Source organism: Delphinus delphis, chromosome 12 (assembly GCF_949987515.2).
Source record: "Delphinus delphis chromosome 12, mDelDel1.2, whole genome shotgun sequence".
Classification (NCBI taxonomy): Eukaryota; Metazoa; Chordata; class Mammalia; order Artiodactyla; family Delphinidae; genus Delphinus; species Delphinus delphis.
The window spans coordinates 58,637,580-58,656,883 of NC_082694.2; the positions used below are offsets into that span (position 1 = coordinate 58,637,580).

Consider the following 19,304-nt stretch of genomic DNA (forward strand, 5'->3'; position numbering starts at 1 on the left):
ATCCATGAGACATGGTGGATACAAATGGCACTGACTCTGGCAATTTTGATCACAAACCACTTAAAGCACCAACCACTTTTGTGTTTATGAATCACTTTTAAAAGGTGACTTCCCTGTGCAGATGGAAAGAATGGAAGCAAGTATCTTTTTTTTTTTGATAGCAGAGAGGCGAGTAAGAATCTAATTTCTATGCAAGATAACCTTCAGGAGTGTTAGCAACAGGATGTGTTGAAACATAGGGTATCACACTTGGGTAACGCTGTGCCTAAGGTCAGAAATGATACAGAAATAAAATGCATCTCCTTCTGTCCCCTGTGCAAGATGAATACGTGTGATACAACGGTGGCCTAGGAGACCCACCACAGAGGTCAGCCATGATAGTAAACAAACAGTCCTTCTTCTTCTGCCCAGATGAGAAACTCAGCTTTGCTGATGTGCAGTGAGAACAGCAGTCTTCCAAGAGGAGCGTATACATGCCAGGGGGTACACAAGCAGTCCTTTGGAAAGTGTGGGTGAAAATAGTTGAACTTCTTTTTCTATTTATTACCCCATCCCTTCAAGGGTTGCTTTTGTCTGTGTTTCATGATGTATATGTCAGGACAGTCCATGCACCTGATTTTAAAATGAATAAATATAAATTACATAGAGTGAGGCTGAAGACAAGTTTGGAGACCACTGCCTTGAGAAGTAAAGAAAGAAAACGGAAGTCTTAATGATACCCCCAGCACCCCCAAAACTGAGGAATCCCTTTGCCAGCAGCATCTTCTGGTCCAAGAGAAGGTCTGAGGACAGTATGTGAACAAATGGGTCGGGGAAGAGAAACAGTGCTTGCCTCTCAGATTTCCCAGATACATCTGCTCTTGGGAGATAATTATTCTAACACAAATGATACTTTGGTCTACAAATGAGCTGGAGAAAATCATCAATCTATTTCTGTGTCAGGTAGAACGTAGTGGGTCCTGTACAGACTATTAATTTCATGGAAAATAAGCCAACAGGGGAAACAGATATATCATTAGCAGAGTGAAGAAGAGACCCAAGGAATTCCTACCAATCCTCCTACTTTCTTTTACTTGCAGAGAGTGAAATGACAAAGTATTTATGTCCTACTGTCTTTGATATCTCTGTTTATCTCATTAAAGGAAAAATGCTTCTGAAACCACAAGGACATGCTGTATTTCACGTTTCAAGAATTCAATCCCAAATGATTTATCCAGGTTAACAGTATGCCTACAGAATTAGAATCTTCACATTGCTGAAATTCTATCACTTTTAATTTCATAAAAACAAAACACTACAACATTCATTTTCCTTTTGTTTATTGCAGGCAATATATAATATTAGGATTTGGTTTACATAAACAAAGTACATCTATTTGAAAAATAGTGTTAATTGTTTTTAATGAAATTTTTTAATTAAAATTTTTTTTTCAATTAAAGTTAAGGCTAATAAGAACAGTTGGCACTTTTGATATCATTTCAATGACTAACTCCTATTCAAAATTAATTTCTCCAAAGTTCCACATAATGTATTCACAAGACTCTTCAATGTTTATTTATTAAACTCAGTGTTTTCAGTAACTGAAAGAAGCATTATAGAATGTTTCCAACTGAGTCTCCTTCCATCTATCCTCCTATTTTACTGTTCAACCAGTAGTTTAAACCTAAGAATTGCACTTGGAACAGAATGGCCGGGCGTCCCCCAAAGGGTACAGCTCTCCATCACTCTGCACTGTATTTTCTGTCACGTACTTACCAGCTCTAGCAGCTTGCACAGCGTTCTTCCCACAGCCTACTAAGAGTAATGACTATATAATCCACTAGAAAATAACTCCACCACTTGATATAAACTCTATTAGGGCAGGCATTTTTATCCATTTTGTTCAATCCTGTATCTTCTATACCTAAAACAATACCTGGCTTTCAATATATATTTATTGAGGGAATAAACTGGATGAACGAAGGAATAAAGAACCTACTCTTTTTTTTTGCGTTACGCGGGCCTCTCACTGTTGTGGCCTCTCCCATTGCGGAGCACAGGCTCCGGATGCGCAGGCTCAGCGGCCATGGCTCACGGGCCCAGCCGCTCCGCGGCACGTGGGATCTTCCCGGACCGGGGCACGAACCCGTGTCCCCTGCATCGGCAGGCAGACTCTCAACCACTGCGCCACCAGGGAAGCCCAAGAACCTACTCTTTAAACCCATTCTCTCAAGTTCCTACCACAAGGCTCCTTCAACTATTCTAGCCCCCCTGTTGCTGGGTGGAGGATGACTTCATTTGCATACTTATCAGAGACTGTCTTTACTGTGACAAGCAAAGCTTCCTTAGCAACAAAAGTTAACTGCAAGAAGGGTCTATGTATGGAAGAATAAGTTAGTCAATTGACCAGCTCAAACACAAAAGAATTCCCACATGTGTAGCCGAAATCTCCCTAATATGACCTTGCACATAACAGCCTTTCGATGGGCATTTGTTTTATTGGATCGTAAACTATGATAATATAGTGTGAACCTAATATCTCTACAGCATTTGTAAGCTCCCATGTTATCCCAGTGGGCAAGATAGTGAAATGTGGATTAGTCAATACAGTAAGAGGAAAAACAACAGTATGCAAACTGTGCTGGTGGCTGGTCTTTCGTCAGCCTGGGAGAGTAGCATCGAGTTCTAGTCTTGGTCCTTAACGGATTTATCTATAACTTTACCTCCATTCTTACTGAAGGTCCTGGTTGGAGGTCCAATCTAGGGGAGACCTTCTAGGGTCACTCTGGGCTACAAGTAAACAGAATCATAATGAAAGGGTGACAATCAGAGTTTGATGATTTTCCCAAATACTTGTCCCAATGAGACCGCTGCTCTTCTGGCTCATGTGATTTCTCTTAAGTAGATGAACACTACAGAGGCTATATGTTGCACTTCTAAGCCAATCTCTTATTCTCCACATTGTCTGTTTCTTTTTCCTCTACATCTCTCAGAAATATTTTCCCAGCCTCCAGGAAATGCAAACAATTCCAATTGTGAGAGGTCTTCCATATTATCAACTCTATATTTTCCCCTCTGTAACTTTCACCCACCTCCTGGCTTTGTTTTTGTTTTTGTTTTTGTGGTACGTGGGCCTCTCACTGTTGTGGCGTCTCCCGTTGCGGAGCACAGGCTCCAGACGCGCAGGGTCAGCGGCCATGGCTCACGGGTCCAGCCACTCCGCGGCATGTGGGATCTTCCCGGACCGGGACACGAACCCATGTCCCCTGCATAGGCAGGCGGACTCTCAATCACTGCGCCACCAGGGAAGCCCCCACCTCCTGGCTTTGTGCTCTAAGTCCACACGAAGAAAGGCTGACCTCTTTTTACCTCAAAAGCTCATTAAGTATGTCAGGCACTTCTTGTGGCCCTTTCCACCCCTCCCCACTCTCCCATCTGAGTCTACTTTTCTTCATTTCCTATCGTTAACATTTCTAAATCTTAGGACTCATAGGTAGTTCAGAGAAGAAAGTAAGAATGAAATGTGGGACCCTAGTTGTCCAAAGTTTTTAATTAGATGTCATGTTGATTTCTAGTTATACAGGGCTCATTTAAGACATTCATACCACAGCCACAGATGTCAAAATACACCACAAATGCCAAATTCATATCACAGATGCCAAAACAAAGGTAATAATGTCTACCTAACATGGGTGTCAAAATCATCTGTTGAAATTATTCTTAGAATCACAGAAATTTAAAGCTGTTCATTTCACCCATTCATCTCACAGATGATGAAACTGAGATCTAGAAGAGTTATGTAGGTAGCCCAAGGTAGATGAGTAGCAATACTGAAAGTACTTGAGGCCCTTCTGGCCATCTCCCAAACAACAAATTATGATCAAGGACGTAACGTACTGAACGTCTGTCATTTCCTCCAAACTCCTCATGTCAATAATGTCAGGCTTCCCAAGAAGCTAAATTTACATTGCTATTAGTACAACAATGACAGATTTTAGAACTAGAAAATCCCCTAAAGAACAGTGAGCCTTCCTACTATGAACTAGAAAACTGAAGGCCAAGGAGGCCTGGACGCTTGTTGGAGGAAGCCCTGCGATTTAGCAGTAGAGCCAGCAATGGAGCCCAGGTCTTCTGATGACAACCTAGAACTCTTCAGTATCCTACAAAAAGGATTAGCTAAACACCATCAATATTACAAATCTGAGATCGTTTTTTTTTTGTTTTGTTTTTTTGCGGTACGCGGGCCTCACTGCTGTGGTCTCTCCCGTTGTGGAGCACAGCCTCCGGATGTGCAGGCTCAGCGGCCATGGCTCACGGGCCCAGCCTCTCCACGGCACGTGGGATCCTCCCAGACCGGGGCACGAACCCGTGTCCCCTGCATCGGCAGACGGACTCTCAACCACTGCGCCACCAGGGAAGCCCTGAGATCGTTTTAATACAAACTTGCATTTATGACTAGAAAACTATAATTCTTTTAATTAGCACACAAGTTCTGTCTTAGGAAAGTGCTAGGCTGGACAACTGTTTGTCAGAAAGATGTAGAAGAAGGGAGTCAACAATGCGGGGGAGGTTGGATTGAATGACCGCTAAAGTCCCTTCAGCCTCTAGGATTATTCGATTCTGAACTTCCCTGGAGCTCGGCACCTCAGCTAGCCAGCCCAGGTGGGGAGGTGGGGAATGTGCAAGTGTCCTGTGGGACACCCTCTCCTGCCTGCCATTGGATTGAATGCACTCTACCCTGCTGTTTCAGGCATTATTCTATATCCAGTTTACATGCAATCAAATACTCTCGGCAGAGGAAGAGCGTAAGGAAATGCAGCTCTAGTCATTTCCAAAGACAGACTACACTGCTTAGCTTTCAAAATTGCCTTGCCTAAGCGAGCATTCCATAACCGAACCTCCAAATTCAGCTTTTACAGTTTGTTCATGTACTGTGCTACTATCCAAATTAATTATGCAGCATCTTCACGAGGAGAAATCAGATTTGGATGTGAGTTAGGAGAGGAAAGAATACAGCGCCCTTCCCAAAGGAAGGTTAGTGTATCTGCTTCCCCCCAAGAGCGCTGGAGTCCTTCCACACACAGACAGATTTCAGATGGCAGTCCCCAGCTGAGCTAGCCATGGGAAGGAAGAAGTTGACATGTTTGAGAAATGAGGAATACGCCAACGAACAACACTCTGAGGCCAACATGTTATTAACCCCCTCCTTTCCATGCAATTCCATTCCAAACCGGAATTCAACACAAATCTGCTTCTTTGCTTTCCTGAATGGCTACTAAATCTTTAAATGTACTGATTTTAGACGTCTTCTTTTTTCGCAATAATGAGTCCCAGGGAAGAAGGTGGGTTGTTTTATTCTTTCCATCTCAGAGAAAAAGAATTTGTAATAAGGGTCAAGCTCGGAAAGTTAGAAGGAAGCCTCAGCAGTAGGACTGTCACACTGAATATTCTTACATGAATGACATTTACCAAAAAAATTCAATCGATCCGATTATGCACATGGGAGCCAGGTGTCACCTAGACCTCAGAAGAGCAAATTGATGCTCTACAACTCAGTGTCAAATAACAAAACAACAACAAAAACAGCCTTACGAGGTATCACAAATTTAAGAGAGAGTGATTCTGTAGAGACTCCATGTGCAAATACGGAAAGCTCTACTTTAAAAGGCTTGGACCGGTTTTCCACTCTCCTCGCCCTGGTGTGACTAGCCTAAGGATGGTGTGCCCAGTCATCAGGAAGGTTGGAAAAAAGTAGATGTCCTAGCGGCATTCAGCTGCCTCCACCAATGCATTAATGTTATCTGAGGTCTAACCCAAAGGAACCCTGCACTTCGGGGGTTTAGAGGAAGGTTCCTCCCGCCTCCTGAGCTCCCCATTAGCCTGCCAGGCTGGCATACCACATCAGTCCCGTCTGCTACCAACATCAGCACAATACAAGAAAAAGCCCTTTTCCTCCTCTTCTGAGGTTTGCAACCACTTTTCCTTCAAAGGTATTTCTAAAAGGAAAGTACAACTTAAGGGAAGGAGCCCAACTGGGAAAGGTCGGGTCTTTTTGATGTTTACCTTCCCGGGGAGCAGCGTCCAGAAAACAGACCCGTGCGTTCCAAGTCAGGCACGTGTACAAAGACAGCGAAGGACGAGAGGCGAGGAGAAGAGGGGGGAAAGGAGGCCAAGGAAGCAAAGGAGATAGAGGCGGGGGGCTGAAGCCCAGACTTGAGAGAAGAGGGGAAAAAGAAAAGGAGGATGGAGAGGAAAGAAGAGAGCCGGGGAAAGAAAGAGGAGCGGGAGAGAACAAGGGAGGGACGGGGAAAGAAAGAGAGAGGGGAGGGGTAAAGAAAGGAGGCAGCGGGGGAGACGAAAGAATGTGCCGGGGACGCGGCGGGGAGGCGGCCGCGGGGACAGGCGCGCCCCTGGGGAGCCGCGGGCTGCTTTCCACGCGCGGGCGCCCGGGGCGCAGGGCGCGCCCGCCGCTCACCTTTCAGGATGAGGGTGTCGATGTCCCGGTCGATGCCCAGGAAGTAGCACTTCCTCCAGAGGCCCGAATAGGTGGCGAAGAGCGGCCGGCCGCACTCGGCGTCCAGCCCGCCGAGCCCCAGCAGCGAGCGCCAGGACTCGGGGTCGGCGCGCCCGGGGCCGCCCGGGAGCAGCCGGCGCCCGAGGGGGGGCGAGTCCCGCAGCGGCAGGTGAGACAGCGGCATCAGGCGGTTCTTCTGGTCCGGGGGGTCGGCGCCCGCGCGGCTGCGCTCGCAGCTCTCCTTGTGGCGCCGGGGGTCGGTCTCGTACCAGTGGTCGGTGAAGATGGCCGTGACCAGCAGCCCCAGGGAGCAGAGGCTGAGGCCGAGGCTGAGCGCCGTGACGAGCGCCCGCGGCTCCATGGCTGCCCGCCCCGCCGCGGCCGCCGGTGGGCTCGCGCGCCGCCGCCAGACACAATGCACTTGGCCTCCGCTCGCTCCGCGCTCCCCCACCTGCCCCCCACCTCCCGCCCGCCCTCGGCTCGCGGCCCGGCGCGCTCCCTCCTCGGCTCACTTTCGACCGCGCGCCCGCCCCCTCCCCGGTCCGCCGCTCCGCGCCTCCCCGAGCCTCGAGCGCTCCCTCGCCCCCCGCCTCTCCCGCAGCCCCCTCGCCTCCCTCCCGGCGCCGCCACCCCCGCGCACCCCTGCGCCCGCTCTGCACCTCGCGACCAACCCGTCCTCCCTGCTCTCCCGCGATCCCCCTTGCCTTGTGGATCCCTCCTCGCCGCCCTCACTTCTCCCTCGTCCCTTCCTCTCTCCTCTTCACCCTGTCCCTACTTTCCCCCTACTTTTCTTCAACTCTTCCTCCCTCTCTTTTCGTCCCTCTGTTGGCCTCCTCCTTGTCGCTTTCTATCGCTGCCCTGGACGCGATGTTTCTCTCCAGCTACCCCCGAGCACACTGCCTGCCGTCCTCTCCCCTCCAACGACCTGAAAAGACATCCACCAACATCAGACCTAGTCTTGTCACTTGTCCAAGTTGATGTTGATCAGTGTCGCGTTTTCTACCCAGAAACAAATCCCATCCGGGTCGGGCTGCGTGGTGATATTTAACTCTTAGGAATCTCGATCTGGAGACGAAGACCCTTTCTCCGTCCTCCCGAAGGATGCAGCCTCGGAGACCCCTCGGCAGCTCTATCTCCCTGTCATCCTCCCTTTCTCTCTCACTTGCCCACGGCAGCCTCTCAGCGCTCTCTCCGCTCCAGCCCCTCTTCTGAAAGAAAGGCACCGAGCGTCACTGGAGCCATAGGTCTCTAGGGCCAGAGATTTTCTCCCACTCCAGCCTGCTCGGAGATGGACTTCTTTTTCGTTGACCACCTCCATCTCCCGCCGGAGTGACGGCCTCCTGGCATTTCTAGAAGCGCACAGGATCAATAAGCCCTTGCAATGGCACCTGCTCTGTGAGGTGATTACTGCCTTTGAATAAAGAAAGCCCTTAGTAATAAATCAGAGGAATGATTTGTTTTTTATCTCCTGTGCAAGTTTCTTGCATGGACTGTGAGGGTCAGCAGCGAAGCAAAGTCAACATCTCAGCCTGCGTCTGTTTTCCAGGGCACTGGGCAGTCTCAGATGTTAATTCGGAGAATGGCAGGCAGATTCACATTTTCTACAATGAGGAAACGTTAGGACTCAGGGTCCTGAGTTAATTGTGTTGTGCAGCTTCACGACAAAGGAGCAATACCCTCGTGCCACTTAGTGCCCCTGGGGCCACATCACAGACAGAAAACCATGCTGCGTGAGCCCAGGGATGCCAATTCTTGTGTTCTTATGCTGTGAAATATTAATGATCAAAAGATGATGAGGCATTCATTAGATGCTGAATGTCATTACTCCACGATTTAATGGGACTTACTAATTAGTGCCCCACATCAATTGGTATGAATGTGATTTATATATTTCCTCTGAAGTGACATCTGTAAGGGTGATATAAGAAACTTGCTGGGATTTATTTTCGTTGCTGTTTGTACTCAGCATCTTCAGAGGGTTTATTTCCCATGAAGACTGTGTACCTCTCCTGAGCACCTCCGTTCACAGATAGATCACTTAAGCAAATCCTTCAGTCATACTGGATGCCCCGTGCCCATTTCTGCTGACCTGACAATGTGAATTATTACCTGAATTTTATCACAGCTTCAGCAAGATCTATGGTGAGCTTCAGTCTAATTAAGGAAGACAAAGAATTATAATTTTAGTGTTCCTCTCACCTATAAGCTTTTCCTTAACAGGAACCGCTAAGCTCATCAAAGGAGTCTTATCTGGATTTACACAAAAATGATGAGACTTAGAAGCTCTCTTTTATTTATACTCTCTCTATACTATGTGTAAATTCCTAAATCTTTATGGATACAGAGAGAATATCTTTAACTGTGAGCCCACGGCGGATATCTGAAATTCGCTCAAGTTGTCATGTGTCCTTTTATTTTTTAAAACACCTCTTGAGATAAAGATATCAGATAAAGATAAAGATATTACAAACCTTGCAAGTTCCAAGGGTGGTCAAACCTTTAGCAACTCTTCACCCCCTTTTCAAACCCTGAGTTACTCTAAGAAAAAAATATTCTGCCACATTTCAGAGTCATCTGATTATCTTCACACAAGAACCATGACCCGACTGGGGCTGACAGAAGGAAACCTCTTTTTCAGGCACTTATGTTTAACTTAAAAGAAAGTAATGTTCTGCTTCATTTTCCTAGCCAGAACCCTTGATCATACCCTTCTCAGAAAATAGCACGATCCTTGAAGTGCATTTATGTCTATGTTGAAGACCAGTCTCAGCATATAATCCAAAGGTTACTATGTGATGGATTACCCTTGACAGTATTCCATAAACAATGTCACACGTTACAAATACGGGCCAGCAGCAGGTAATGAGAGCACTGCCTCCGCTGGTGTAGCATTAACAGCATCAGCGGGGATGTGACATATGATGTGTGTACAGGTTTTGCTACAGCAACTGCGTATCGTTCCATCCACGTTCTTACATCTTCTCTTTTGGATATTTCCAACAATGAACTATCACCCACGAGCCCCACTCTGTTAAGGGAGTGGGAAATACAAAGATGAATCAATGGTTCCCATCTTCTGGATGCTCCCAGTCTAGTGGTGAGAGACAGACACATAGATTTTTCTGTGCACTGTAGCACAAAGCAGAACAAAGTGTGTGGCAACGTGGACAATGAAGAGACCAACCACCTGGGGAAGTCAGGAAGGCTACTTAGAGACAGTAACTTTTGAGTTGACTCTCAAAGGATGAGTTAAACTTTACCAAGAGGACTAGATCAGAGACACTGGCATTCCACTCAATATGTCTGACTTACGTATCTACCCGACAGATTTGGAGGCTTCCATATTTGAGCCCACTGTAAAAGAAGAATGCTCTTCTGTGTTTTTAAGTCATAAAGTTGACATCTTCTAATCCCTGACCACAAGCTAAATACTGGCAGGCGAGGAGAAGCAGGAGTCTAAGCCAGAGCACAGTCGATGTATGAGGGCATTTAGCCTGGCAGGTAGTCAAGATGATGGGAGATCACATACCCAACCAGAACACCGAGGCATGTCTCAGCAGTGCTGAGGGCGGTGCCGTGCCCTCAACGTTTTCAAACTTAGCTTCTTCTTCACTTGTCTTAAATTTCCCTTTGCCATCTCCAGATCTGATATCACCAATATCTCCCTTGGAGAATAACAGTGTCCTAAAACGACAGGGATAGAGCTAGAGAATTTCCACCTGGGCGTTTCACTGTGTTGTAGAACTCAGTATGTCTAAAGGTCAACTCATATTTCCCTGTGGTCCAACTGCCCCTCCTCACTTCTCTCTCTTTCTGGTGTTGACAAGTCAGTCAAGACACTCAGACCCAATATTTCAGAATTTTCTATCGCATTCACAAAGTGGTAGGGTTTCTTCCTTTTAAATGTCTTTATAGCCAATCTTTCCTCTTCATTTCTACCACTTGCTGTCACTATGCCTCTATCACCTCACATCTGGATTATTATTCCAGCTCCCTCCTTGGCCCCAGTGATTCCAGGACAGCTGGGCTCACGGGCAGATCATCCTGAAGTTATCCTGGACACTGATGCCAAATGCATCTTCCTCCAGTGCTGTTTGATGACGTCATCCTTCAGCACCCAACTCTCCTTTCTAGGTTAGAGAGAATTATCCTCTATATTACACTAGAGTCCTTCTTTGTTACTGTCAGTAGTCCCGTAGCATTTAAACATCCCAATTTATGTGTTGGCCATGTTTAAATATTGAGAAAACAAAACACTTTTGCCTCCTCCAAACACACTTATCATAATATCTAGGTGCTTTATGACATTCATCGTATTTCTCTACACAGAAAGTTCTTAAATAAATATTTTCTTACAAAAAGGTACACACACACACAGGGGGGGAGAGAGAGAGAGAGAGAGAGAGAGAGAGAGAGAGAGAGAGAGAGAGAGAGAGAGAGAGAGAGAGGTCTCCAATTATCACAGAGCTATGGCAATGATTTATTGACATACCTATGCTAAGCTAACCATGCTAGCCATGAATATTCTAAAAGGCTTTCACCCTTTTGCCCCAGTGCTAAGACCAAAAGCAGTATCTTTCCTCATCTCAAACATTTAAATTCCGTAGAATTTACACTATGAAGTTCAACCAAAACCACACACTGGACTTCCCTGGTGCCTCAGTGGTTACGAATCCACCTGCCAGTGCAGGGGACATAGGTTCAAGCCCTAGTCCAGGAAGATCCCACATGCCGCAGAACAACTAAGCCCGTGCGCCACAGCTACTGAGCCTGTGCTCTAGGGCCCGCAAACCACGACTACTGAGCCTGCGTGCCACAACTACTGAAGCCCATGCGCCTAGAGCCCGTGCTCTGCAACAAGAGAAGCCACCGCAATGAGAAGCCCGCACACCACAATAAGAGAGTAGCCCCCGCTCGCTGCAACTAGAGAAAGTCCGCCCACAGCAACAAAGACCCAATGCAGCCATAAATAAAATTAATTAATTAATTAATTAATTAAAAAACCAAAACAAAACCACACACTGGCTCTCAAAAAGAGGAGGGGTTTATTCATGGTACTATCAGACATTTTTCCAGCATTTAATGTAAGGATAGAGTCAATTATGTTATTGATCTATGATATGTCAATTCTGCAAATAATTGAGATATCTTATATTAACATGATCATTCTAAACTGTTCCCCACTAACAATTTTATTTTAAGTCAATAACATTTATTGAGCACCTCCAGGGTAAGTTATTGTGCTGGGTCCCACTGCATTATGCAAAGATGAAACAAAACCCATGGCCTGTGCCCTCAGGGAGCTTTAGGTTAGTGGAGGAGAAAGATAGAAATGCAAGAGGCTATAAAGAGGGATGCCTGGACTGAGTGCTGTCACAGAGGTGCAGACAAAATTCAACAGGGAAACCTAGTGCAGGGAGATCAGTTTCCAGTGGGAAGAAGTTGGTTGAGCCAAGTAGATAGACGCTGTCTCAGGGAGGCCTTGGAGGAAGCAAGGCATCTTCTGTATATGTGTCAATTTAGTCCAGGGCAAAGCCAAAAGTAAATTTTAGAAGTAGCACCTACCATGGTCCTCCTCTCTACCCCACACATGTGGTAATTCATCTTGCCATTTTGTCACTAACTGGAAGCCTGGAACCAGAAAATACCACAAAGCCCTGAAATAGATGGTGCCTGATAAGTTTCTCATTTCACTGACACACCACGGAATGTCACCATTCTTTTTCACATTCCTGGATTAAGCTGTTTCCTTTTCGGAGCCTTTAAGCACATATGGTGGGGAAAAAAAAAAAAAAAAAAAACACGTTCAAAGAAACCCAAAACCATGTTAAGTCCCACTCAGAGTGTGATGTTTTAGCAGATGGTGGCTCATTATCGCCATACCTAACTGTATTCCCCGCCTTATCTGTGTGTCTGGATACTGGCTTTCTAAGTTGAGGGCTAGTTCAGCTCGTTCAGGCCATGTTTGACAACCAAGGCAGAGCTGGACATAACTAAGATAGGTATGTACTCTCTCTGATTCACAGCAGCCTATGATGCTGCCCAGGTGAACAAAATCTGTTGTTTCCAGGTGTCTCTCCTTTTTCTTACCGTTGAACCTCATCTCTGAGTTGTATCTACTCAGAGGCACCAGGATCTGGGGGATACACGTGCACAGGAGTCAGACGACCTATAAATTCCAGACCTACTACTTCTTACCTGCTCATCCTTAGCCAGTTACTCTGAGCAAGTTCTGAAAACCAGGGATATCAACATCTACCTCTCGGGATTAATGAGTCATCATTATCACATGCTAAATATGTTTCCTCCCACTCTTCCCTACTCCATCCACGTAAACACAGAAACATGCTTCAGGAAACCCACAGCCTAATCATATTAAGCCCACGTCATTTAAATGTCATAAATACAAATAGCTAAATAAGTTACTGATGACATGATCTTTTTCCTGTTACTTATTATTCATCTTATTCTTGTAGGAGAGGCAACCTACTATTCTTGTTTGTTCAGTTAACATGTAGTGAGCACCTGTGGGCCAGGGAGAGCACATTCCCGGGAGAGGGGACTGCCAGTGCAAAGGTCCTGAGGCATGAAAGAGCTCTGTATCACTGGGGAACTGGAAAGACACCACTGTAGCTACAGAGTAGTGAATGAGGCAGTGAGCAGTATGAGATTCAGCTGCAAAGTTGGTCAGCAGCCAGTTCACACATGGCCTAGAAGGGCATCCTATGAAGTTTGGACTTCGGTCATAAGAAAACCTTGGCAGGGTTTTAAGGAGGGGAGGGGCGCGAGTTGATTCATATATTAAACGTCACAGACGACTAAGTGAAAAATGAACTGGGGCTGGGGATGGCAAGTATGAAAGCAGGGAAACCAGTCAGGAGGCTATTTCAATAGTTCAGACAAGGGATGTCAGTAGCTCAGACTAAAGACACAGCAGTGGAGGAAGAGAGGTGGGTCGAGGTTGAACTCATGGAATTACTGGGAGTCCAGATGAGGGAAAGGAAAAATCAAGAACCAGGCCTACATTTCTGGTTTGAGTGTTTGAATGGCGGTATCATGAAGTGAGGTGTGGAATATTCTTGAGAACAAAGTAAAAAATTCTGTTTGGGGCATGTTAAGTTTGAGATGCCATTTAGAGATCTCAATTGGATGTATGAATCTGAGAGTAAGGGCAGCAGTCTGGAAGGGAAGATTTCGATTGTAGAATGTCAGCAGATAGGTGTTAAATGCATGTTGATATTTAAATTCACAGGACTAGGTGAGACTGCTTAGGGGAGAGTGTGGCTAGAAAAACCAGTAGGTTTGGGTCAAGGCAGGCTCGAAGACACTGGAGCATTTAAACCTCCATGGAGGGAGGAAGAGCCACAAAGGAGACCAGGAAGGAAGCCAAGAAAATGCATGTCCCCAAAGCCAAGGCAGGGGAGTCTAACGATATGCTCTGATGACACAGCAACAAGACATATAGAGTCTGGGCTGTGGGGTCGGAGGGACTTGGGCTCAAATTCTATGTGATTATTTTGTGGGGAGTAGGATTTGCTTAGCTACTCCAAGCTTCTGTTTCCTCATCTATAAAATGGGGATCAGAGTAATAATAGAGCTGCTATGAGACTCAAACACACAATGAAAATAAAGCATTAGCAACACAGTGAATGTGAAGGCTGACGTGTAATAAGTGCCCCGTGTGTATGGCAGCTGTTGTGACTGTTGTGATTTACCATCTCCAACAGTAATATCTGGTGGCTGCTCACATCTGCAGGTCATGACCCTCGTGCGGTACAGAACGTTACTCTCCCAAGGGTTGAACCCCAGTGAAAAGCCTGGAGGCTTACCATAAGGCTCCTGCAAACATAAATCATCTGTAGCATTGGTGGAATGATGGGCGTTCAAAAGTGCAAGAAACCATTATGCTCTTTCAATAGGTTACTTTGTTATGAGCCCATAAAGGGGTTCAATGGTGGGTTTTTTTTTTTTGCGTTATGCGGGTCTCTCACTGTTGTGGCCTCTCCCGTTGCAGAGCACAGTCTCCGGATGCGCAGGCTCAGTGGCTGTGGCTCACGGGCCCAGCTGCTCCGTGGCATGTGGGATCTTCCCGGACCGGGGCACAAACCCGTGTCCCCTGCATCGGCAGGCGGACCCTCAACCACTGCGCCACCGGGGAAGCCCTCAATGGTGTTTTGTAAATAACCAAAATGAACTGCCAGAGTACGATAAGGTATCTCCCGTCCTCAAGGCCTCTAAATGGATTAGAGAGAAAGGCCTCTGTAGAAAATGACTGCCCATTTTTATGGAAACAAAACACATGAGGGGAACCTAGGTAGAACCTGGATGTCCCCTCCCCGTGCAAGGGGCTGGGAAAGCCCAGAGAGGACAGGGGGACATTAAGCCAGCTGTAAACAGCATCTGGATGAGAGGAGAAAAAGAGATAGCCTCCTCTAAAAAGGGGCAGGCAGAAAAAGGCAGACTCGGGAAGGACCCAAGACCCAGCCACGTTGCGGCTCCTAGAAGCCATGAGGCAGCTCTCCACAAGTGATGAGAGATCCAAACTTCACCCACGTGACCAGAGTCGACATTCCAGATTCACATCTGGAATGCCACCAGGGGACGAAGATTGAGTCCAATGACCCCGAATGTGGGAATTCAACCCAGGTCTGGAGGCATTCTCCCCCCACTTCAGAGAGCGACATCACCAGCCCGGACAACTCTGGTTTTTTCTTCGGTTCTTGATTTGGACAAGCCTCTTGAAACATTGTTTGAGTCCAGGTAATCATTAGCCAGTATGTGAACAGTTAGTATGAATCAGATACTCCGAAGAACACAGAACACGTGTCGTGTTCTTTACAGCTCTCGGCATGCCGGTATTTCATCAGGCACTGTGGCGTGTGATCATCTGCTGCGCACGGTGCTTGGAGAACCACCCTGTTCTTTCGGAAGGGGTCACCAGTTTGGCAGGACTTGGTACACACCTCCCCACAGCCACACCTGAGCCCCTGTAATGAATGGGTGCCACGTGGCACTGACGGTCACTCAAGTGGAGAAGCAGATGAAAGCTTGAGGACAAATTACCATCTCACCTCTGACTGCTGGTATAGAGAGGGAGCACCCTGTCAGGGTCAGATTTATGAGGCCGATTAAAAAAGAGAGAAAATGTACCAATGGCCAAAAAGGAGTCCAAGTAGGTGGCTTTGATGTATGAGTTCCATCTGCCTAATTTATTTGGTGTCTGTAGTCTGCATGTGACCAAGAGCCCTAGACTAGGTGAGTGGCAAGTCAGGGAGGGGGCTGACAGTGGGGGAGATGTCACTTAGTGTTTTCCAGCCAGGCCACCATGTGCCCTTATGAGCCCCGCTGAGACAAAAACACAACAGAAAGGGATTCTCGCCAAAGAATCCTGGAATTTAGCCAAAAGAAATCCCTGAAGTTTCAAACAGTGAAGTTTAATCCCCACTTCTGGACTTTCTGAATATTTAGGGAAATGCTTCCATTTCTCAATTTCCTTTTCTGAACGCTGCCTGGCTTTTTTGGTCCTGAATAATGTGGACATAGTTTGAATTACTTCCTTTTTCCATCCTCACTCAGCAGTTTACCCTTTTCCATATCAACCACTTTTGCAAAGAAGCCCAGGTTCTTTGTGTCAATAAAATGACAATTGAAAATGGCTCTCACGGCAGTATTGTTAACTGGGTTTATAGAGCACTCTTTTAAATGTTATATTTGGTAGCAATGACAGCAAACTCTAGATATAGAATCCTGAAAAGGGGAGGTCAACACAGAATAGAGCCAGGATCAGGACTAAGGAGATTTGGAGAAGAGGAGCTATCGGAAGTACTCTAGAGACAAAGGAAAAGAGGTGACAATAGCAAATAGTGCATGATCAAGAAATGTTAGAGGGGGCTTCCCTGGTGGCGCAGTGGTTAGGAATCCACCTGCCAATGCAGGGGACACAGGTTTGAGCCCTGATGCAGGAAGATCCCACATGCTGCAGAGCAACTAAGCCCGTGCACCACAACTACTGAGCCTCCACTCTAGAGCCCACGAGCCACAACTACTGAAGCCCACACACCTAGAGCCCATGCTCCACAACAAGAGAAGCCACCACAATGAGAAGCCCAGGCACCACAACGAAGAGTAGCCCCCGCTTGTCACAACTAGAGAGAGCCCGCGCACAGCAATGAAGACCCAACGCAGCCATAAATAAAATAAATAAATATTTTTTAAAAAGAAAGAAATTTTAGAGGGACTTTCCTGGTGGTGCAGTGGGTAAGAATCTGCCTGCCAATGCAGGGGACACTGGTTTGAGCCCTGGTCCAGGAAAATCCCACACACTGCGGAGCAGCTAAGCCCGTGCGCCACAACTACTGAGCCTGTGCTCTAGAGCCCACAAGCCACAACTACTGAAGCCCGCGTGCCTAGAGCCCGTGCTCCGCAACAACAGAAGCCACGGAAGTGAGAAGCCCCCACTCGCCACAACTAGAGAAAGCCCACACACAGCAACAAAGACCCGACGCAGCCAAAAATAAATTAATTAATTTTTAAAAAGATGGTTAGCATAAATTTAAAAAAAAAGAAATGCTAGCTATGTACTATTATTCTATAAATCAGTAGGTAAAAACTGCACAAAATAAGCAGCATATCAAGTGGTAGGCACAGGTCAGAGTTGGTGGGAACAATTATCCCCCAGCCTGGTTCAGCGTGGGTTTGGGTATTTAAAGGTCTAGATGGCTTTGCTTAGGAGAATGGCGATGTCCACGGTTTCCCTGATCTTCCTGCCTACTACTTCCCACCTACAGTCATGGAGCTTTTATGGATTTATAGAATAATAGTATGGATCTGACATTTGTTGATCACATACCATTTGCCAGGCATTGTTCTAAGCACTTTATATGGTTTTTCACTTAATCCTTGTAACAGTTATCATCATCATCATCATCATCCTCCTCCTCCTCATCATCCTTATTTTATAAATGAGGAAACTGAAGCACAGAAAGGGTAAATAACTTGCCCAAGGTCAGACCCTTAGTAAGTGGCAGAGCCAGGACTGAACCCTGCATGCTATGACTCCAGGGCCTGCACTCTTATCTGTTATTTGTATCATTACAGAGAGGACAGTGTTTTAGACCAGGTGATAATAGTAGAATGACAATGAGTGGTTGGGTTCCAGATAGATATTGAGAGTAGTGCCCACAGGATTTGCTGATGGTAAGAAAGAAAGAAAGGGACTGGGTGGAGTTGTCATCAGTGGACACGGGGAGACTATGGGAAGTGTAGGTTGGAGCAGTGACGCTCTCAAGAGCTAGGTTTGGGATGCACTAAATTGAGACGCCTATTAGATCTCTAAGTGGAGATGCTGAGTGAGCAATTGGAAACACACATCTAGGGCTTGGGGAAGGGGTTCAGGCAAAGAGATAAATTTGAGAGCCAACAGAATCCACATATAGATGGTACTTTAAACCATGAGACTGGATGATGTCACCCAGGGAGTAAGTGTTGACAGAAAAGAAAAAAGGGCCAAGGACTGAGACATGGAAATCTGCTACAAGTTGAGAAGCATGATGAGTTGAGTAAGAACTAGCAAAGGAGACTGGAGGGGCATGGACAGAGAGACAGGAGAGGGTGGGTCTGGAACACCAAGTGAAGAAGGTGTTTCAAATAGAAGAGTCATCAAGGTCACAACGTTTCTGATTGGTCAAGCAAGATGGGAAATGAGAAGTGACCACTGGATTTAGCAAAGAGGAGGTCCTTGGTGACCTTAATAAGAGCATTTTCAGCAGACTGTTGGGGATGTAAGCTCAACTAGAATGCGTTCCAGACAGAATAGGAAAAGAGAGGTTAGAGCAGTGCAGATAGATCACTTTTTCAAAGGAGTTTTGCTGTAAAGGGAAGGAGAAAAAATGAATAGCTAGAGGCAGGAGTGGGATTAAGAGAGGTTTGTTTGTTTGTTTGAAGATAAGAAGATAACAGCGTGCTTATGTACTGATGGAAATGATCCAGGAGGGATGGAGAAATTGATACAGAAAAGAGAAGCAGAAATACTGGAGTGGGATCTGGTAGATAAACGGAGAGGGTGTCTCAGGTAGGTGCCTGCAGAGTTCACCCATAGTAACAGTGGAAAGAAATGAGGACATGGTGACAGTTGCGGGAAGATGAGTGGGTGGATGATTGGACCTTATGGAAGTTCTCTGCTGATTTGCCATGTGCTCTGCAAATGTTAATACGTTCAGAGGAAGGAGAAATCTTAAAAATGGAGACGGCCAAAGAAGTATTGATGGGGAGATTGGTACTTGAGCTTCAAAAGATCTATGAGAGTAAATAGGTGGTGAAGGAGATAGTATTTCAGGAATGGAAAACCATGTGAACCCAGAGATAGTAATGAACAAGGTATGTTCATGGGATAGTGAACACCCTGGTCCTCCTAGAATTTTTGTCATGAACAGTTTGATAAACTTGGAAATATTGATTAGATTCAGACAGCAGAGGGTTTAAACAATAGGAAATGAAGAAAGGAAGAATGACATGATGGAAGAAGAGAGATTAGGAATTAATCTAGCAGTGGTGGTAAAGTCAGTGCTGAGAAGGACTTCAGATCACCCAGGCCATGGTGGTGAGAATCACGAGGGCAGCACTGGAAGCAAAGGAAGAGATGCCAGAAACATTATGAATAAAAATAGATAAATCTGGGCTTCCCTGGTGGCGCAGTGGTTGAGAGTCCGCCTGCCGATGCAGGGGACGCGGGTTCGTGCCCTGGTCCGGGAAGATCCCACATGCCGCGGAGCAGCTGGGCCTGCGCGTCTGGAGCCTGTGCTCCACAGCGGGA

The 19,304-nt window shown here is 46.3% G+C and overlaps 1 protein-coding gene across 10 annotated transcripts in view; it reads right to left on the reverse strand.

Moving 5' to 3' along the window:
• Positions 1 to 19,304, reverse strand: part of TMEM178A (transmembrane protein 178A) — a 248,614-nt gene that overhangs the window by 43,124 nt on the left and 186,186 nt on the right. For 2 of the 10 annotated variants that reach the window (XM_060026763.1, XM_060026762.1), the window contains exon 1: positions 6,455 to 6,929. The exons of 5 other annotated variants lie outside the window; for them this stretch is intronic. In XM_060026763.1, the coding sequence (XP_059882746.1) occupies positions 6,455 to 6,854 (400 nt within the window). In that variant the 5' untranslated portion in view covers positions 6,855 to 6,929. Of the gene's footprint in view, positions 1 to 6,042; positions 6,226 to 6,454; positions 6,930 to 19,304 lie in introns of those variants that run through there. 3 more of the 10 variants (XM_060026770.2, XM_069541278.1, XM_060026767.1) reach the window with 2 other exon arrangements.